Raw genomic sequence first — 14,830 nt, 5'->3', positions numbered from 1 at the left:
AGTCCAGCCTAGGCAAGACGGTGAGGCCCTGTCTCAAAAAAATAAACCAATAAAAATTTTAAAACATGCATCAACAAGGGACTGGCTCAAGAAGTTACTGTTACGTTCATACCACAGGACACTGAGAGAGAAGGACGGAGCGGCAGCTCTGCAGGTGGTGGCACGGCCAGCGCTGCTCTGCTGGTAAGAGACAAGGATTCTCCTTTGCACAGAAAGAACCACTGGGCCTAGGTGTGCCCAGGTGCGCACTATTATCTGCTAACGTCTCCTTGGCAGTTTCTATCGTCACAAGACAAAACAGTCACTAGCTAATACACAGGAAACACCCAAGACCACCCCTGAACACGACTGCTGCAGTGAGGTCCTGTTCCCGCCAACTGCTGCCCACTACGGTTCTCTGGAATCTGCACCATACTCAGACCAACCAGCAAAGCTCAGAAAAGCTATCACGGGGGACAGTTGGAGTCCTCAGTGACCCTGGCCTCAGTTTTACAATAACCTCGGATATTAGCCAGTTATTACTAAGAGTTGTATTTATATAAATCTATACACTTCCTCAAAATAAAATCACATTTATTAATTTATGCAGCAACATGAATAGAACTGGGGGCCATTATCTTAAGTGAAACAATGCAAACACTGAAAGACAGAATGTGTGTCCTCACTGGCAAGTGGGAGCAAAACTACGTGCACAAAGGGACAGCGGAGGACTGACAGGGCAGAGACCCAGGGTGGGGTGGGTGACAGGAGGACTGACAGGGCGGAGACCCCGGGCGGAGTGGGTGACGGGAGGACTGATGGACAGGGCAGAGATGACCCAGGGCAGAGGGGATGACAAGAAGACTGATGGACAGGGCAGAGATGACCCAGGGTGGGGTGGACATAGGACTGATGGACAGGGTGGAGATCTGGGGCAGGGTGGATGACGGGAGGTTGCCTGGTGCGTGCAATGAACGTCACTCCAGTGAGGGGTACACTAAAGGCCCTGGCCTCACCTCAGTGGAGTACATCAAGGTAGCAAAACTGCACTCACACCCCATGAATACATAACAACATTTTGTTAAAGTACTCTAATTTAATATAATCAAAAAAACAACCACCAAGCTTTCAGGCATATGGGTAGGAGATGTAACACTGACAGGAGACACAGGCCCGGCAGCCTGCAGGTCGTCCTCATCTCCATGTCACTTCCACCCCAGAGGCCTTTCCACAGGGCCCTGTTGTGGCAAAGTCACCACCTGGTAGATGACTGGCTCTCCACCTTCCTCACAGACAAGGACTCAAAACCCATCACCAAAAAGAAAGCAGATCTGAAAGTGGAAAGCAAACTGATTCACAGACCACATGCGGCCTTTCCAATGCCCACCTCCCAGACGGCTGGCTGGCCGGACAGCACCCAGAGGCCCACACCCGAGCTGACGCCTGCATGGTGCCTGTGACCAAGCACAAAGGTCAGGTGCAATTAAAACTGCCCATCATCCAGTTAAAAATGTCACTTTCCAAATATCTTTTTCCCTTTAAAAGCATAAAGAAAACTGTTAACACCATGACACAAGGTGCGAAACTGTTTACCTTTCTGAGCACATGATCTAGAACTGAGTGTTTAGTACCAAATATCTCCCCCAGGTGTTTGGAAATAAAAGCACACAAAGATGTCATCACTTCAAAGTGATCATTATAATTTTCCAACTAATTTTTTAAAATTTTGTTTGGTTAGATGTGTGTTTTGTTTTCTTTAGAAGAAAGCACCAAAGGCCACATTTGGGGAAATAAAGTTAAAATCATTTGTAAAGAATTAAAAAGGAAGAAAACAAAAAAACTTTGCATCCTCAAATATCACATCCATGTTGAGATGATCTCCTGTTTTTTTCTTTATCCGCATTGCAAATACTGCCAGCCTGGCACCAGGCAGAGCCACCCGCCACCCACGGAGGAGGTTTAATGGCCAGTGACGCCTCGCCTGTCAGCTCCTTTTTATAGCAACCAAAATAAAAAAGTTAAAAAAAAAAAAAAAGGAAATGGGGAGGGGAGGAAAACTCTACGGGGTTGGGGTGTGCTGAGGGGAGTCTGAAGACTGAGGCTGGGATCTAAACAGGCAAATGTCATGACAGCAAAAGCCTCTTGCAGGCACATCTATTCACCCACAGTCCGCACAGTGAGGGCCCACGCTGGAACAGCCTGCGTGTGGGTTCAGCCCCCAGGTGTGTGCAAGGTAATGCTGCAGCCAGGATAGGGCCAGGCTTATGGAATTACACTGCCAGGTGAAAAACACACAAACAGAAAAGAACTTAATTCAGGTAAAAAGCACTGACTTCCAGCTGCAGCTCCTGGTGGTTAGGACAAACACAGGCAATCTCAGAGCTTCTGCGGGTTCCGTTCGTTCCAGACCACGCTGTGAGGTAAAGATCATAGTAAGGCAGATCACACGAGCTGTCTGGTTTTCCAGTGCATACAGAAGCCACAGCCATACCATCCTATATTCTATTAAGTGAGCAACCGCATTACCTCTGAAAACACAATGTGTGCTTTATAAGTAAGATAAATTTTACCACTGAAAACACTAACAGTCATCTGAGCCTTTGGTGAGTCATCATCTTTTCGCTGGTGGGGGGGTCCTGCCTCGATGCTGACGGCTGCTGACCGTTCAGCGTGGTGGCTACTGAAGGCTGGGGCTATTTCTTAAAATGGACAGCAATGACGTCTGCTACATCAACTGATTCTTCCTTCTACAAAAGATTTCTCTATCGCATGTGATGCTGTTGAAAAGCATTTTACCAAGGCCAGGCATGGTGGCTCACGCCTGTAATCCCAGCACTTTGGGAGGCCAAGGCAGGTGGATCTTTTGAGGTTAGGAGTTCAAGACCAGCCTGGCCAACATGGTGAAACCCTGTCTATTAAAAATGTAAAAATTAGCCGGGCGTGGTGGCAGATGCCTGTAATCCCAGCTACTCGGAAGGCTGAGGCAGGAGAATCATTTGAACCTGGGAGGCAGAGGTGGCAGTGAGCCAAGATAGCACCACTGCACTATAACCTAGACAACAGGGCAAGACTCCTGTCTCAAAAAAAAAAAAAAAAAAAAGGCATTTTACCCACAATTGAACTTCAAAACTGGAGTGAGTCCTCTGAAACCCTAACCCTACTGCTGCTTTACCACTGAAGATTATGGAATATTCAAAATCCTTTGCTGTCATTTAAACAGTGTTCATAGCATCTTCACCAAAAGTACATTCCCACTCAAGAAACCACTTTCTTTACTCATCCATAAGAAGCAGTTCCTTGTCCATTCAAGTTTATCATGAGATTGTAGCAATTCAGTTCCATCTTCAGGATCCACTTCTAATCCTAGTTATCTTCCTGTTTCCACCACACCTGCAGTGACTTTCTCCATTGAAGACTTGTACCCCTCAACGTCTCTCAAATTCCTGTGACATTTTGACCTTCTCCCATGAATCACAACTGTTCTGAATGGCATCTAGAATGATAAATCCTTTCCAGAAGGTGCTCAATTGACATTGCCCAGGTCCATCAGAGGAATCACTATCTATGGCAGCTATAGCCTTATGAATGTATTTTTTAAATAATGAGACTCGAAAGTCAAAATGACTCCTTGAACCATGGGCTGCAGAATGGGGGTTGTGTTACCAGGCATGACAACATCCATCCCCTTGTACATCTCCAACAGAGCCCTTAGGTGCACTGTCAATAAGCAGTACAATTTTGGGAAAAAAAACACTTTTTTCCTGAGCAGTAGGTCTCAACAGTAGGCTTAAAATATTCAGTAAACCATGGTGTAAACAGATGTGCTCTCATCCAGCCTTTGGTGATCCATTTATAGAGCATAGGCAGAGTAGGTTTCACATAATTCCTAAGGGCCCTAGGATTTTCAGAATGGTAAATCAGCACTGGCTTCAACTGCAAGTCACCAACTGTACTAGCCCCTCACAAGAGAATCAGTCTGTCCTTTGAAGCCAGGCAATGACTTCTCTAGCTAGGAAAGTTCTAGATGACATCTTTTTTAACAGAAGGCTGTTTTGTCTACACTGAGGATTTGTTATTAAACACAGCCATCTTCATCGATGATCTCAGCTGGATCTTCTGGAGAACTTGCTGCAGCTTCTCCATCAGCACTTGCTGCTGCTTCACCTTGCACTCTCATGGAGACGGCTTCTTTCCTTAAACCTCATGAACCAACCTCTGCTAGCTTCCAGCTTTTCTTCCGCAGCTCCCTCACCTCTCTCAGCCCTCACAGAATTGAAGAGAGTCAGGGCCCTACTGTGGATTAGGATTTGGCTAAAAGGAAAGTTGTGGCTGGTTTAACCAATCCAGACCACTCAAACTTCCTTCATATCAGCATTAGGGTTGTGTTCTTATCACTTGGAGTAGCAGTTTTACTTTCCTTCCAGAACTTTTCCTTTGCATTCAGAACCTGGCTGTCCGGTTCAGGACGCTCACCTTTCACAGCCTCTCTGCCTTCGCCACGTCTTCCTCACTAAGCTTTGTTCATTTCCAGCTTTCAAGTGAGGGACACGAAACTCTTCACTTGAACACTGAAAGGCCGCTGTAGGGATGTTAGTTGGCCTAATTTCAATAGAGTTGTGTCTCAGGGAGTCAGAGGCCTTAGGAGAAGGTGACAGACGAGGGAATGGTCAGTTAGTAGGGCAGCTGGAACACACACGATTTATCGACTAAGTTCACTGTCTTCTACGGGCAAGGTTCCCAGGACCTCAAAACCAATAATAATAGTTACAGCAAAAGTCATTGACCACCCTCACATAATCACAATGAAAAAGTAAGAAATATTGTGAGAATGACCAAAATGTGACAGAGAGACAGGAAGTGAGCATGTGCTGTTGGAAAACTGGCATCAACAAACCTGCTCAGCCAGGGTTGGGCTCCACAGATCTTCATTTGTAAAAAACATCAATCTACAGAGTGCAATCAAACAAGGTACAAGAAACAGCCAAAAAAGGCCGGGCGCGGTGGCTCAAGCCTGTAATCCCAGCACTTTGGGAGGCCGAGACGGGCGGATCACGACGTCAGGAGTTCGAGACCATCCTGGCTAACACGGTGAATCCCCGTCTCTACTAAAAAATACAAAAAACTAGCCGGGCGAGGTGGTGGGCGCCTGTAGTCCCAGCTACTCGGGAGGCTGAGGCAGGAGAATGGCGTAAAAACCCGGGAGGCGGAGCTTGCAATGAGCTGAGATCCGGCCACTGCACTCCAGCCTGGGCGACACAGCAAGACTCCGTCTCAAAAAAAAAAAAAAAAAAAAGAAATAGCCCAAAAAAAAAAAAAAAAAAAAGGGGGTGGGGGGAGAAATAGCCACCAACAGCTGAATTCCTGTGACATACTGAAATTTTCAAATTAAGCCTTCTTATTATTTTTAAGAATACATACTACAACTTCACATTTCTGCTATATGAAGTATCTAAAATTGCTTTTCATATAAATCAGTACACATTGGATCACTAACAAACAGTCAAATAAAAACAGCCACACAGTTACACCAACTAAGTAATACCATGGTAAAATTCCTGCTATAATACAGAGATGCCATAACACAGAGTGAAAAGAAATAAGACACATCAAAAGGAGAAGGTGACAGGTCCTTCTAAACACGGATGATCAAAGCCTTTAGCAGCTCACAGCTTGGAGCTCCAACTTCTCCAGCTAAGATAACGACCACACGTTTCAGGAGACCCATTTCGCTACACTTTTCTTTCTTACAGTGAAGCACGGGAACTCAAACTTCAGTCTTTCAAAAAGGCACAGAATTCAAGTAAAAGTACGAGGATTACAGTAAGCAAAAAATGAAAGTGGGGAAAAATCTCTCCTGGAAACTGGATCACAAAACTGGGCCAGTTACCGTTAAGCCTTTAGAGCTACTTCATGCTTTAAGAAAACCCAACATACAGCAAGTCACCTTAACTAGACAGTTAATTATCTACACTATAAAAGACATTAGATTCTAATACTGTATTAAAGAATTTATGCTGAGTTCCTACAAGTGAAAATAAGCCCTAAGAAAAAACTTTGAAAACCACATTCCACACCATGTTAATATAAATTACGTAACAAAGGGTACTTTTAGTCACACACGTTGAAGAAATACTGCCTCTGTTTAAGCAATATCACTAAAAACACCCTGCATACAACTTTTTGGCCTACATCAACAAGAACAGCAAACTTTCTAAGAACGCATGTCTGACTTTTGCTTTCAATGCTGAGGAAAAGAACTGGTGAAGAGGACTCAGGATCGCCCTGGAAAACCGACAGAGCTACTTCCTGGATAAGCGGGCAGTCCTGCAGGCCTCAGGCCGGGCCCTGGGCAAACATTCCCACCTATCAGGGTGCCAGGCCCCATGGGTCTGGGCACTAACAGGCTGGACACGCATCGAAGGCTCACAGATGTCCTTGGCGATGCGGTGGCCACTGCAGAGAAGCCCTCGGAGCAGAGGATCCCTCAGAATGACATGGTGGCAGGGAAGGCAGGAGACCCAGGGTGTGCTCTTACAAGTCACATTCAGAACGTCCCAGACAAGTGATCGAACGGACACACATAACCTGGCCATTTCTCTTAATCAGGAACTAAACCCACACCCCGGACCTCACCCAGGTGTGCTGTAGCGCGGATGCACATCTTAGAAACTAAAGCCGCACTTCTGCTGTGGCGCGGAAGCACATTCGAGGAACGAAAGCCGCACTTCAGCTGCGGCGCGGAAGCACATCTGAGGAACTAAAGCCGCACTTCTGCTGCGGCGCGGAAGCACATCCGAGGAACTAAAGCCGCACTTCTGCTGTGAAGCGGATGCACATCTCAGGAACTAAACGCGCACCTCCGTGCGCTGTAGCGCGGATGCACATCTTAGGAACTAAACCCGCAATTGGCGCCTCAGGTGTGCTGTGGCGTGGATGCACAGCTCTACACTTTTGTAAGGATCACGCACTCTGTGGGTTTTATTTGGTGTACTGGCTCGAACCTGCAAAACCTACGCCAGAGACAAAGGCAAGCGGTACTAAGAAGATGCCTCAGATGAAACATTTTTGTAAAATTTCTCATTTCCTGCTTTTCTCATTATGAGGCATGTCTCAAGGCTTCCTGATCTGATGTCAGGAAGAGTTTGTGTTCAATAAAGGCGTCCATGGCTCCACCTGCTGACCAAGCCCTCATCCTGCAGGAGCACAGCTGAGGAAGCACCAGGCCGGTGAGGGGAAGCTGGATGTCCAGGAGCCCAGTGGACTCGCCCTGACGCAGCAACAAAATTAGCACCAAAGAGATCTTTTCAAAACTTATTTTTGGATGTACACATAAACAAGATACGCTACTTCATGATAATTTGAGTAAGAAACGAAAGCATAAACGATCTGAGTAAGCCTGGCCCGGGCAGGTCTGGTCCACGTTCACCTCATGCCCACGGTTCAGGTGAGTGGAAGCATAGACTACAGCTTGGAAGACCCATGTGGGAGAGAGGGCACACGGAATTACACACTCCACCTTACTCTACCCCCACACCTGATTCCAATAGAAAGACATAAACCCTAGGAAACTGTATTCATAGGTCCACATTAATATGAACTCCTTCAAAACAGTTACTACATTCTTCCTAAGTACAGCTCTCTAAAAACCATTGTTTCACGTATCCACCAGCTGCAAAAATTTACCACAAATTAATCAGATTTTTTTTTTTCTGAGACGGGGTTTCGCTCTTGTTGCCCAGGCTGGAGTAAAATGGCGCGATCTCGGCTCCTGGGTTCAACCTCCTGGGTTCAAGCGATTCTCCTGCCTCAGCCTCCCAAGTAGCTGGGATTACAGGCATGCACCACCACACCTGACTAATTTTGTATTTTTAGTAGAGACAGAGTTTCTCCATGTTGGTCAAGCTGGTCTCAAACTCCCGACCTCAGGTGACCCGCCCGTCTCGGCCTCCCAAAGCGCTGGGATTACAGGCGTGAGCCACTGCGTCCGGCCTAAGCAGATGGTTTAAAGATGCCACCAGCATTCACTACACTTCACAGTCAAATGGCCAAGACCACAAGGTTGCAACAGCCTTAGAAGCAAAAACATGCACTTGCAATCAACTCCAGTAATACAAATACAAAAACTTTTCTTTTTACACAAAACAAAAATAAAGTATTTTAATTAAACAAGGTAACTGAACAGAGACAACACAGGGCTAGAAGGGTCTTAATTACAAATACAAAAACTTTTCTTTTTACACAAAACAAAAATAAAGTATTTTAATTAAACAAGGTAACTGAACAGAGACAACACAGGGCTAGAAGGGTCTTAAATAACACAAGAGGCACCTTGAAGGCACCAGGAGGGACTGCTCTGGAATCACCCCCTAGAGCCAAACCCTCAGCAAACCACCTGGCGTCCTCATGCCTCAGTTTCTCTCTCTGAACTGGGGTGATGCCAGGGGCTCCAACAGTGTCTGGCACAAACCAGCAACTCACCAAGCCCTGGCTCCACTGCATCCTCCTCTGGACAGAATTCTTGGGCCTTTCCATTCTGCCCTCATAGGGGACAGACACGGCAGGGCACACCAGTCTATACCTGCGACCCCCATATCGGAAGCACATAGGAAGCTGCCCTGCTCTCTAGACACAAAACTATCCTCTTTACCCAATTCTCAAAGCTCTGACAGATTTTTGTGCTCCATACAGATGACCAGAGTCAATGCAGTGAGAGCTGCTGGGTTGTCCCAGCCTGGGGCAGGGAGCTGTGCTAGGATGGTGGCACTCGGCCCTGCAGGTGCCATGGGTGGGGGGGTGGGAGGGCACTCAGAAGCCAAAACCAAAGCAACCACAGGGATCACAACCACCAACACCAACAAAGTGCAGGTGTCTATGCTCGCTAACACTCAAAAAACACAGTGCCAACTAACCAGTGTAGACAGAATTACAAAGATCCCCTTCTGCAGGACTCAACGTAACAATGAGCTGAGGCCCTGGACCGAGGAAAGGTCACTGGGGAATTAACATCCATGGAACAGTGTCGCTTCACTATTTGAAACAGGAGAGCACCTCTGGCAGGCACAGCTGCAGACGCCATCTTAACCGCAGGAGTGCTTCAGCACACCAATAGCACAGCAGAGGGGTACTTTAAAGGAAGTCATAAGAAAAATGCAGAATGAGGGGCATTCTAAAAAAGAGCACCAAGATTCTTCACCAAAAAACTCAATGTCCTAAAAAGTAACAAAAAATGGGGGAAGGACCATTCTAGATTAAAAGAAGTCAAAGGACATAATATCTAAATGTGATGAGAGAATCCTGATTAAATCCTAGATCTAAAAAAAGTATCAAAGACATTTTGGGGAGAACTCAGTAAATCTAAATATGGACCAGATAAAGGATGCCATATAGAATTTTTACTAATTTTCTTATTTGAACAATGCTACTATATTAGGAGAACATCCTTATTCTTAGAAAATGCATGCTGGAGTTTTCCTTTCAAAGGTCTCAGCCAAAGAAAATATACAAGTGTGTGTTACAGAGAGAGGTGTGTATACGTCTACAAAGACAGCAGTGCTGCAATACAACAACAGGAGAACCTAGGTGAAGGGTAAGTGGGCGTGTATTTCAGAGAGAGTTGTGTACACATGTGTAAAGAGAGACAGCGGTGCTGCAATACAACAAGCGAACCTAGGTGATGGGTAAGTGGGCGTGTGTGTTACACTTATGTAGAGACAGCAGTGCTGTAATACAACAGGCAAACCTAGGTGAAGGGGTTGTGGGCGTGTGTGTTACAGACAGCAGTGTGTACACGTGTAAAGAGAGATAGTGGTGCTGCAATACAAGAACAGGCAAACCTAGGTGAAGGGTTAGTGGGCGTGTGTTTCAGAGAGAGGTGTGTACACGTGTAAGGAGACAGCAGTGCTGCAATACAACAGGCGAACCTAGGTGAAGGGTTTGTGGGTATACTGTACTACTCTGTTAGTTTTTATGTAGGCTTGAAACTTTTCTAAGAAAAAAGCTTAGGAAAGCACTGCAGGTGCAGGAGTGAGACCATCTTGCTCCTCCCACCCTCTAGGCCTCCAACTGCCCTTCCAGTGAATTCTCATGAGGAACAGCAGAGCAGCCATGTGGCCCCTCTGCCCCGACCTGCAGTGTTGCCAGGTGGCGGGCCCAGGTGCAGCCAGGGCTTTGCTGTGGGGCCCCTCTGCATCTGGTGGACGTCAGGGAGCACCACATCCAAGCTAACATGCATAGGAAGCAGCGCTCCCCGAGCCACGGCATCTTCCTCACCGATGAGCTGGCCTGCAGCGGGGTCAGGCCATGTGGCGGAGCTCATGGGGGCCCAGCTCGGTGCCCACTGCACCCTGATGCAGCAACAACACGGTGCTGTGTTCAGCCACTGACCGCCGGGAGGTCTGTATTACTGTGGCTATCGCTAATGGAGCTGGCAGAATAAACGCCGACCTGATGTCAGGACGGAGTAGTTTAATGCGTGTGATGCCCCCGAACAGACCCAGGCTGACATAAAGATCTCTACGCGTGGTCGTGACTGCTGCCTGCTCCTGTTCCAGTCTCAGAGTCAAGGAATTAGCTTTCCAATCTCAAGCTTCTTTTTGAAAACGTTGTCCTGGTCGGGCGCGATGGCTCACATCTATAATCCCAGCACTTCGGTAGGCGAGGCGGGCGGATCGCCTGAGGTCAGGAGTTTGAGACCAGCCCAGCCAACATGGTGAAACCCCACCTCTGCTAAAAATACAAAAATTAACCAGGCGTGGTGGCGGGCGCCTGCAATCCCAGCTACTAGGGAGGCTGAGGGAGGAGAATCGCTTGAACCCAGGAGGCAGAGGTTGCAGTAAGCCGAGATTGTGCCACTGCACTCCAGCCTGGGCGACAGAAAGAGACTCCGTCTATTAACAAACAAACAAACAAAAAGTCCTATTTTCCTTTCCAACATCTTACTAACATTTTGAACGCTAAATCTAAAACTTAGTAACTCACGTTAAACATATAGAACAGATTTTCCTATTTGGAGTTCATTTATAAACCTCTCACTGCACGCTGCTTATCCAGACGTGGAGTGGAAAGCAGCACTGGTGGGAGGTTGAGGGGGCATGGAGGAGCGAGGAGTGGCCGGGACAGATCCCACAGGCACGGCTGGCAGCAGACCTGCCAGTGGACCACATGGGACATGATGGGGGAACGGGGAGCAGAGGTTAAAAGAGAAGAACCAGGGAACACTCTACGTAGACAGCCCCCATGAGTGGGCAGGAAGTCTCATCATTGACTGAGCAGGGCCAGACTCGGGGAAGGAGGCGGTTACAGAAAGAACTGATGAGTTCTGTTAAGACCTTACGCTTGAGTTGCCGGAGAGAAACCCAAGCAGAAAGGGACACACTGGATTGAGGGTCTATGTCTGCGTGCGCATCTGTGTGTGTACCTTCTCCCAGAATATACCACACAGACACGTGTAATAACAAAAACTAGATGGAAAAGACCCAGGAGATGCCCCGTGGGTAGCAGTAACAGCTCCCGCGGCACCCATGGTGGCATGGCCAGCTCCTGTGCTCAGTCACAGGCCCTGTGGGTGGCAGTAACAGCTCCCGCGGCGCACACGGTGGCGTGGCCAGCCCCTGTGTTCAGCTACAGGCTCTGGCAGCCCTGCTCTTTTCTAAACCTCTCCACCCAACTCCCCCATTCTGTCTTCTTTAAACTTCTCAAGAGAACATCTGAGGGTGCCCTCTGTCAATCTCCTAGATCCTTTGAAATAGCCAAAATGGAGCTAAATGTTTAGAAAAAGAATAGCAGAATTTGAAAGGTAGTCGTTTTTTTGAAAGATAGTAGAGTTGTAAATACTGAAAATTAAGACTAGAATTAAGTTTTCATGTCAACCCACAGAACTTTTTTCATGGCTAAAGACAGATGTCTAAACTACCACAACTCACTCCGTGTGTCCCTGGAAAACATTCACCGAGTGGATGGAGGGGTCCCTGAAATCCCAGAGGCGGAAAGTCGTGTCGCGGGAAGAAGTCACCACGAGCCGCTGGGTAGGGTGTGTGCAGCAGTGCGTCAACTCCTGGTCGTGCCCTGTAACCAAGATGGCAAAACACAAGGTCATCACCTGAGGAGCACACTGAGAAAAAAGCTTTTCAACAGCACAAGAACCCAAGAAGCCATCTCTCTTAGAATGTGAACCTGACCTAATGGAATCACTCAGCAGCATGTGGGTCACGGTGGGGCAGGTTTTCCCTCAGAAGCTGAAGTCCTTTCAGCCGTCCACGTCAAAGGAACAGAAAACCAAGCAGGTGCATAACCCATTTTCTGACCCTAACAGTTAGAAGGTCAGGCAAATTAACAGGCTGAATGTGAGAACCACTTAAATCTTAATTCTTTGCTTAGAATATCTTCTAATGATACTACGCTGTGGGTCCTCACTCAAATACAATCTTTAACGCTCATGCAGGAAATGCACTTACAGAGAGATTCGCAGAAGCAACTTCAGTAGGCAGAACCCCAAGATGGCCCCAAGCCACCCCCACCCCGTACATGCCTGCCGCGCTTCCCTTCAGTTAGGGCAGAGCCTGTAAATAGGATGAGATTATCTTTCTGGTAATTATGATACATTATAAGGCAAAAAGAATTTTGCAGATGTAATTAAGGTCCCTAAATGAGTTGACTTTGAGTTCATCAAAGGGAAGATTGTCCTGGGTGGTCCGGCCTAGCCCTTAAAAAAGGTCACAGAAGTTGGAGAGTTCAGAGCAGCAGGGGAGCTCCAGCTGCAGAGGAAAGTGGCTGCTGTGTGGGAAAGGCATGCCCTGTGCAGGGACCCCGGGGCCAGGCACAGCCTCTGCACACCCAGAGGAGCCCTGGCTGGCAGCCGGCAAGAAGACAGGGCCTCAGACTCCAGCCGCAGAGACGGCCTCCTCCAATGATCAGCAGGCTTGGAAGAGGATCGCAGCCTCGGGGAGGTCCCGCCTAGGCAGCATCCTCACTCAGGTCTTTGAGGCCCCAGAGAGAAGAGCAGCTACCATGGGCCCAAAATTCCTCACCTGGGAAACCATAAGGCCATCAATTCCTGTCACTTTAAGACACTAAGATTGTGGAAATTTGTTACAGAACAATGGAAAACTAATACAACTACCATATTTCCAATATCTAGATACTACATGCTACAATTTAAAACCCCTGAAGATAAAATAAATTTAGCTACCAACAGTTCTATTATTAACAGAAAGAATCTCCAAAAATTACCACAGAAGAGCCAAGAGGACTGAGACTCATTCTGGTCAAGAAGTAATTGTCAAGGTCAGACATAACCCATGGACATAAACTAACATGCACAGCCAGGAGGCAGCGGACTCAGAGAACCCAGGCACCTGTCAGAGAATGAACAAGCTCAGACGTCTCCACGTCGTACAGGTTTGCCGTCCGGTCCCAGGAGGCAGTCACAGCCTGCTTCCCCCCAACCAGCCAGTCAGCGGCGATGACCACGCCCTGGTGGCTCTTGAGGGATGTCAGCGGGACGCGGATGGTGGGGCAGTCGCTGGACACGTCCCCATCGAGGTCGGGCTCATCCTTGTCAGAGCACTCTACTTCATCTTCCCCAGATATCTGCTGCCAAAGGGAAGGCCAGAAAAGAAAGACATTTCCTGGAAATCTTGAGTTTCTTCTGACACAGCTACAAAATAGATGGTTCTCATTAATCTCTTGAGGACATATCCATCACGATGGCCACCACCAGGAGCCCGGTGCTGGCCACTGTGATGAGTATGTCCTCCTCTGACCCATAACTGCTGCCCGTGAACGCCCATCAACTCTACAACCATCTCATACAGAAAAAAAGTGGAATCCACAATGCTGTCAACTGAACTACCATTTATTTCCACGCATCAACAGAATGGCAAATAAAATGATTTTCAACATTTAAGTTTTCATCAGTTATTAGTAGAAATGCAATATAAAACTAACCAAATACAAGTGAAAGTCAGTAATTTATTACATTGCAAAAAAGCAGCATTTTCATTCTCAAAAGCCTACTTAAAATATACTTAGAATTCTATTGCTATAGTCATAAAAGTCTATTTTCCTTTGTAACATCAAGCCCCCTGTCAAAGGCCAAGGCTAAAACAAACACATTACAGCCAGCTCTGTAAGAAAATCTGTATATTCATCCAACAAATATTTATCAGGGGCTGACAGAGTGCCAGTCCCCACCCCCAGCCAGGTGCTGCTTACACAGTGCAGAAGAGGACAGAGGGCTTCTGACATGCATACATGCAAAACTACGCTCAATCTAGCAGGTAGGAACTCTGGGGTGAAGACCCCTGGTAAAGCTCCTGCCCTCAGAGAACTAGCAAAAGAGAGAGACCACACACACACACACACATACAGACACACACGTTAGTATGGGGAGGTATGTCGTATGTACACAAGTACTAGTACTGGAACTGGTACAGTTTGGCAATTTGTCCCAGCCCAAATCTCATGCTGAACTGGAATCCCCTGTGTTGGAGGTGGGGCCTGGTGGGGGTGTCTGGCTCATGGGGGAGGATTCCTCATAGCCTGGTGCTGACCCCACAATAGGGGGTGAGCTCTCACCAGATCTGGCTGTTTGGATGTGGGGCACCCCCCGCCCCCGCCTTGCTCCTGCTTCCATCACATGATGCCGTCTCCGGCTTCCCCTTCTGCTATGAATGAAAGCTCCAAGCTCCCTGAAGCCCCCCTAGAAGCCAAGCAGATGCTGGTGCCACGCTCCCTGTACAGCCTGCAGAACCAGCCAATTAAACCTCTTTTCTTTATAAATTACCCGGTCTCAGGTATTTTTTTATAGTAATGCAAGAATGGCCTAACACAGGAATGTCATGAGCACAAGCAC

The 14,830-nt window shown here is 47.4% G+C and overlaps 1 protein-coding gene across 8 annotated transcripts in view; it reads right to left on the bottom strand.

The window, feature by feature from the left end:
* The window catches only part of WDR37 (WD repeat domain 37), a 75,686-nt gene that overhangs the window by 14,547 nt on the left and 46,309 nt on the right, over positions 1-14,830 (bottom strand). For 4 of the 8 annotated variants that reach the window (XM_015146329.3, XM_077945292.1, XM_015146327.3 and 1 more), the window contains exons 10-11: positions 13,332-13,569; positions 11,901-12,042 (exon numbers count right to left, since the gene is read on the bottom strand). In XM_015146329.3, the coding sequence (XP_015001815.1) occupies positions 11,901-12,042; positions 13,332-13,569 (380 nt within the window). 8 annotated transcript variants of the gene reach the window in all.

Source organism: Macaca mulatta, chromosome 9 (assembly GCF_049350105.2).
Source record: "Macaca mulatta isolate MMU2019108-1 chromosome 9, T2T-MMU8v2.0, whole genome shotgun sequence".
Classification (NCBI taxonomy): domain Eukaryota; kingdom Metazoa; phylum Chordata; class Mammalia; order Primates; family Cercopithecidae; genus Macaca; species Macaca mulatta.
Note: the sequence above shows the minus strand (reverse complement) of the source record. Positions and strands in the feature narration are given on the sequence as shown.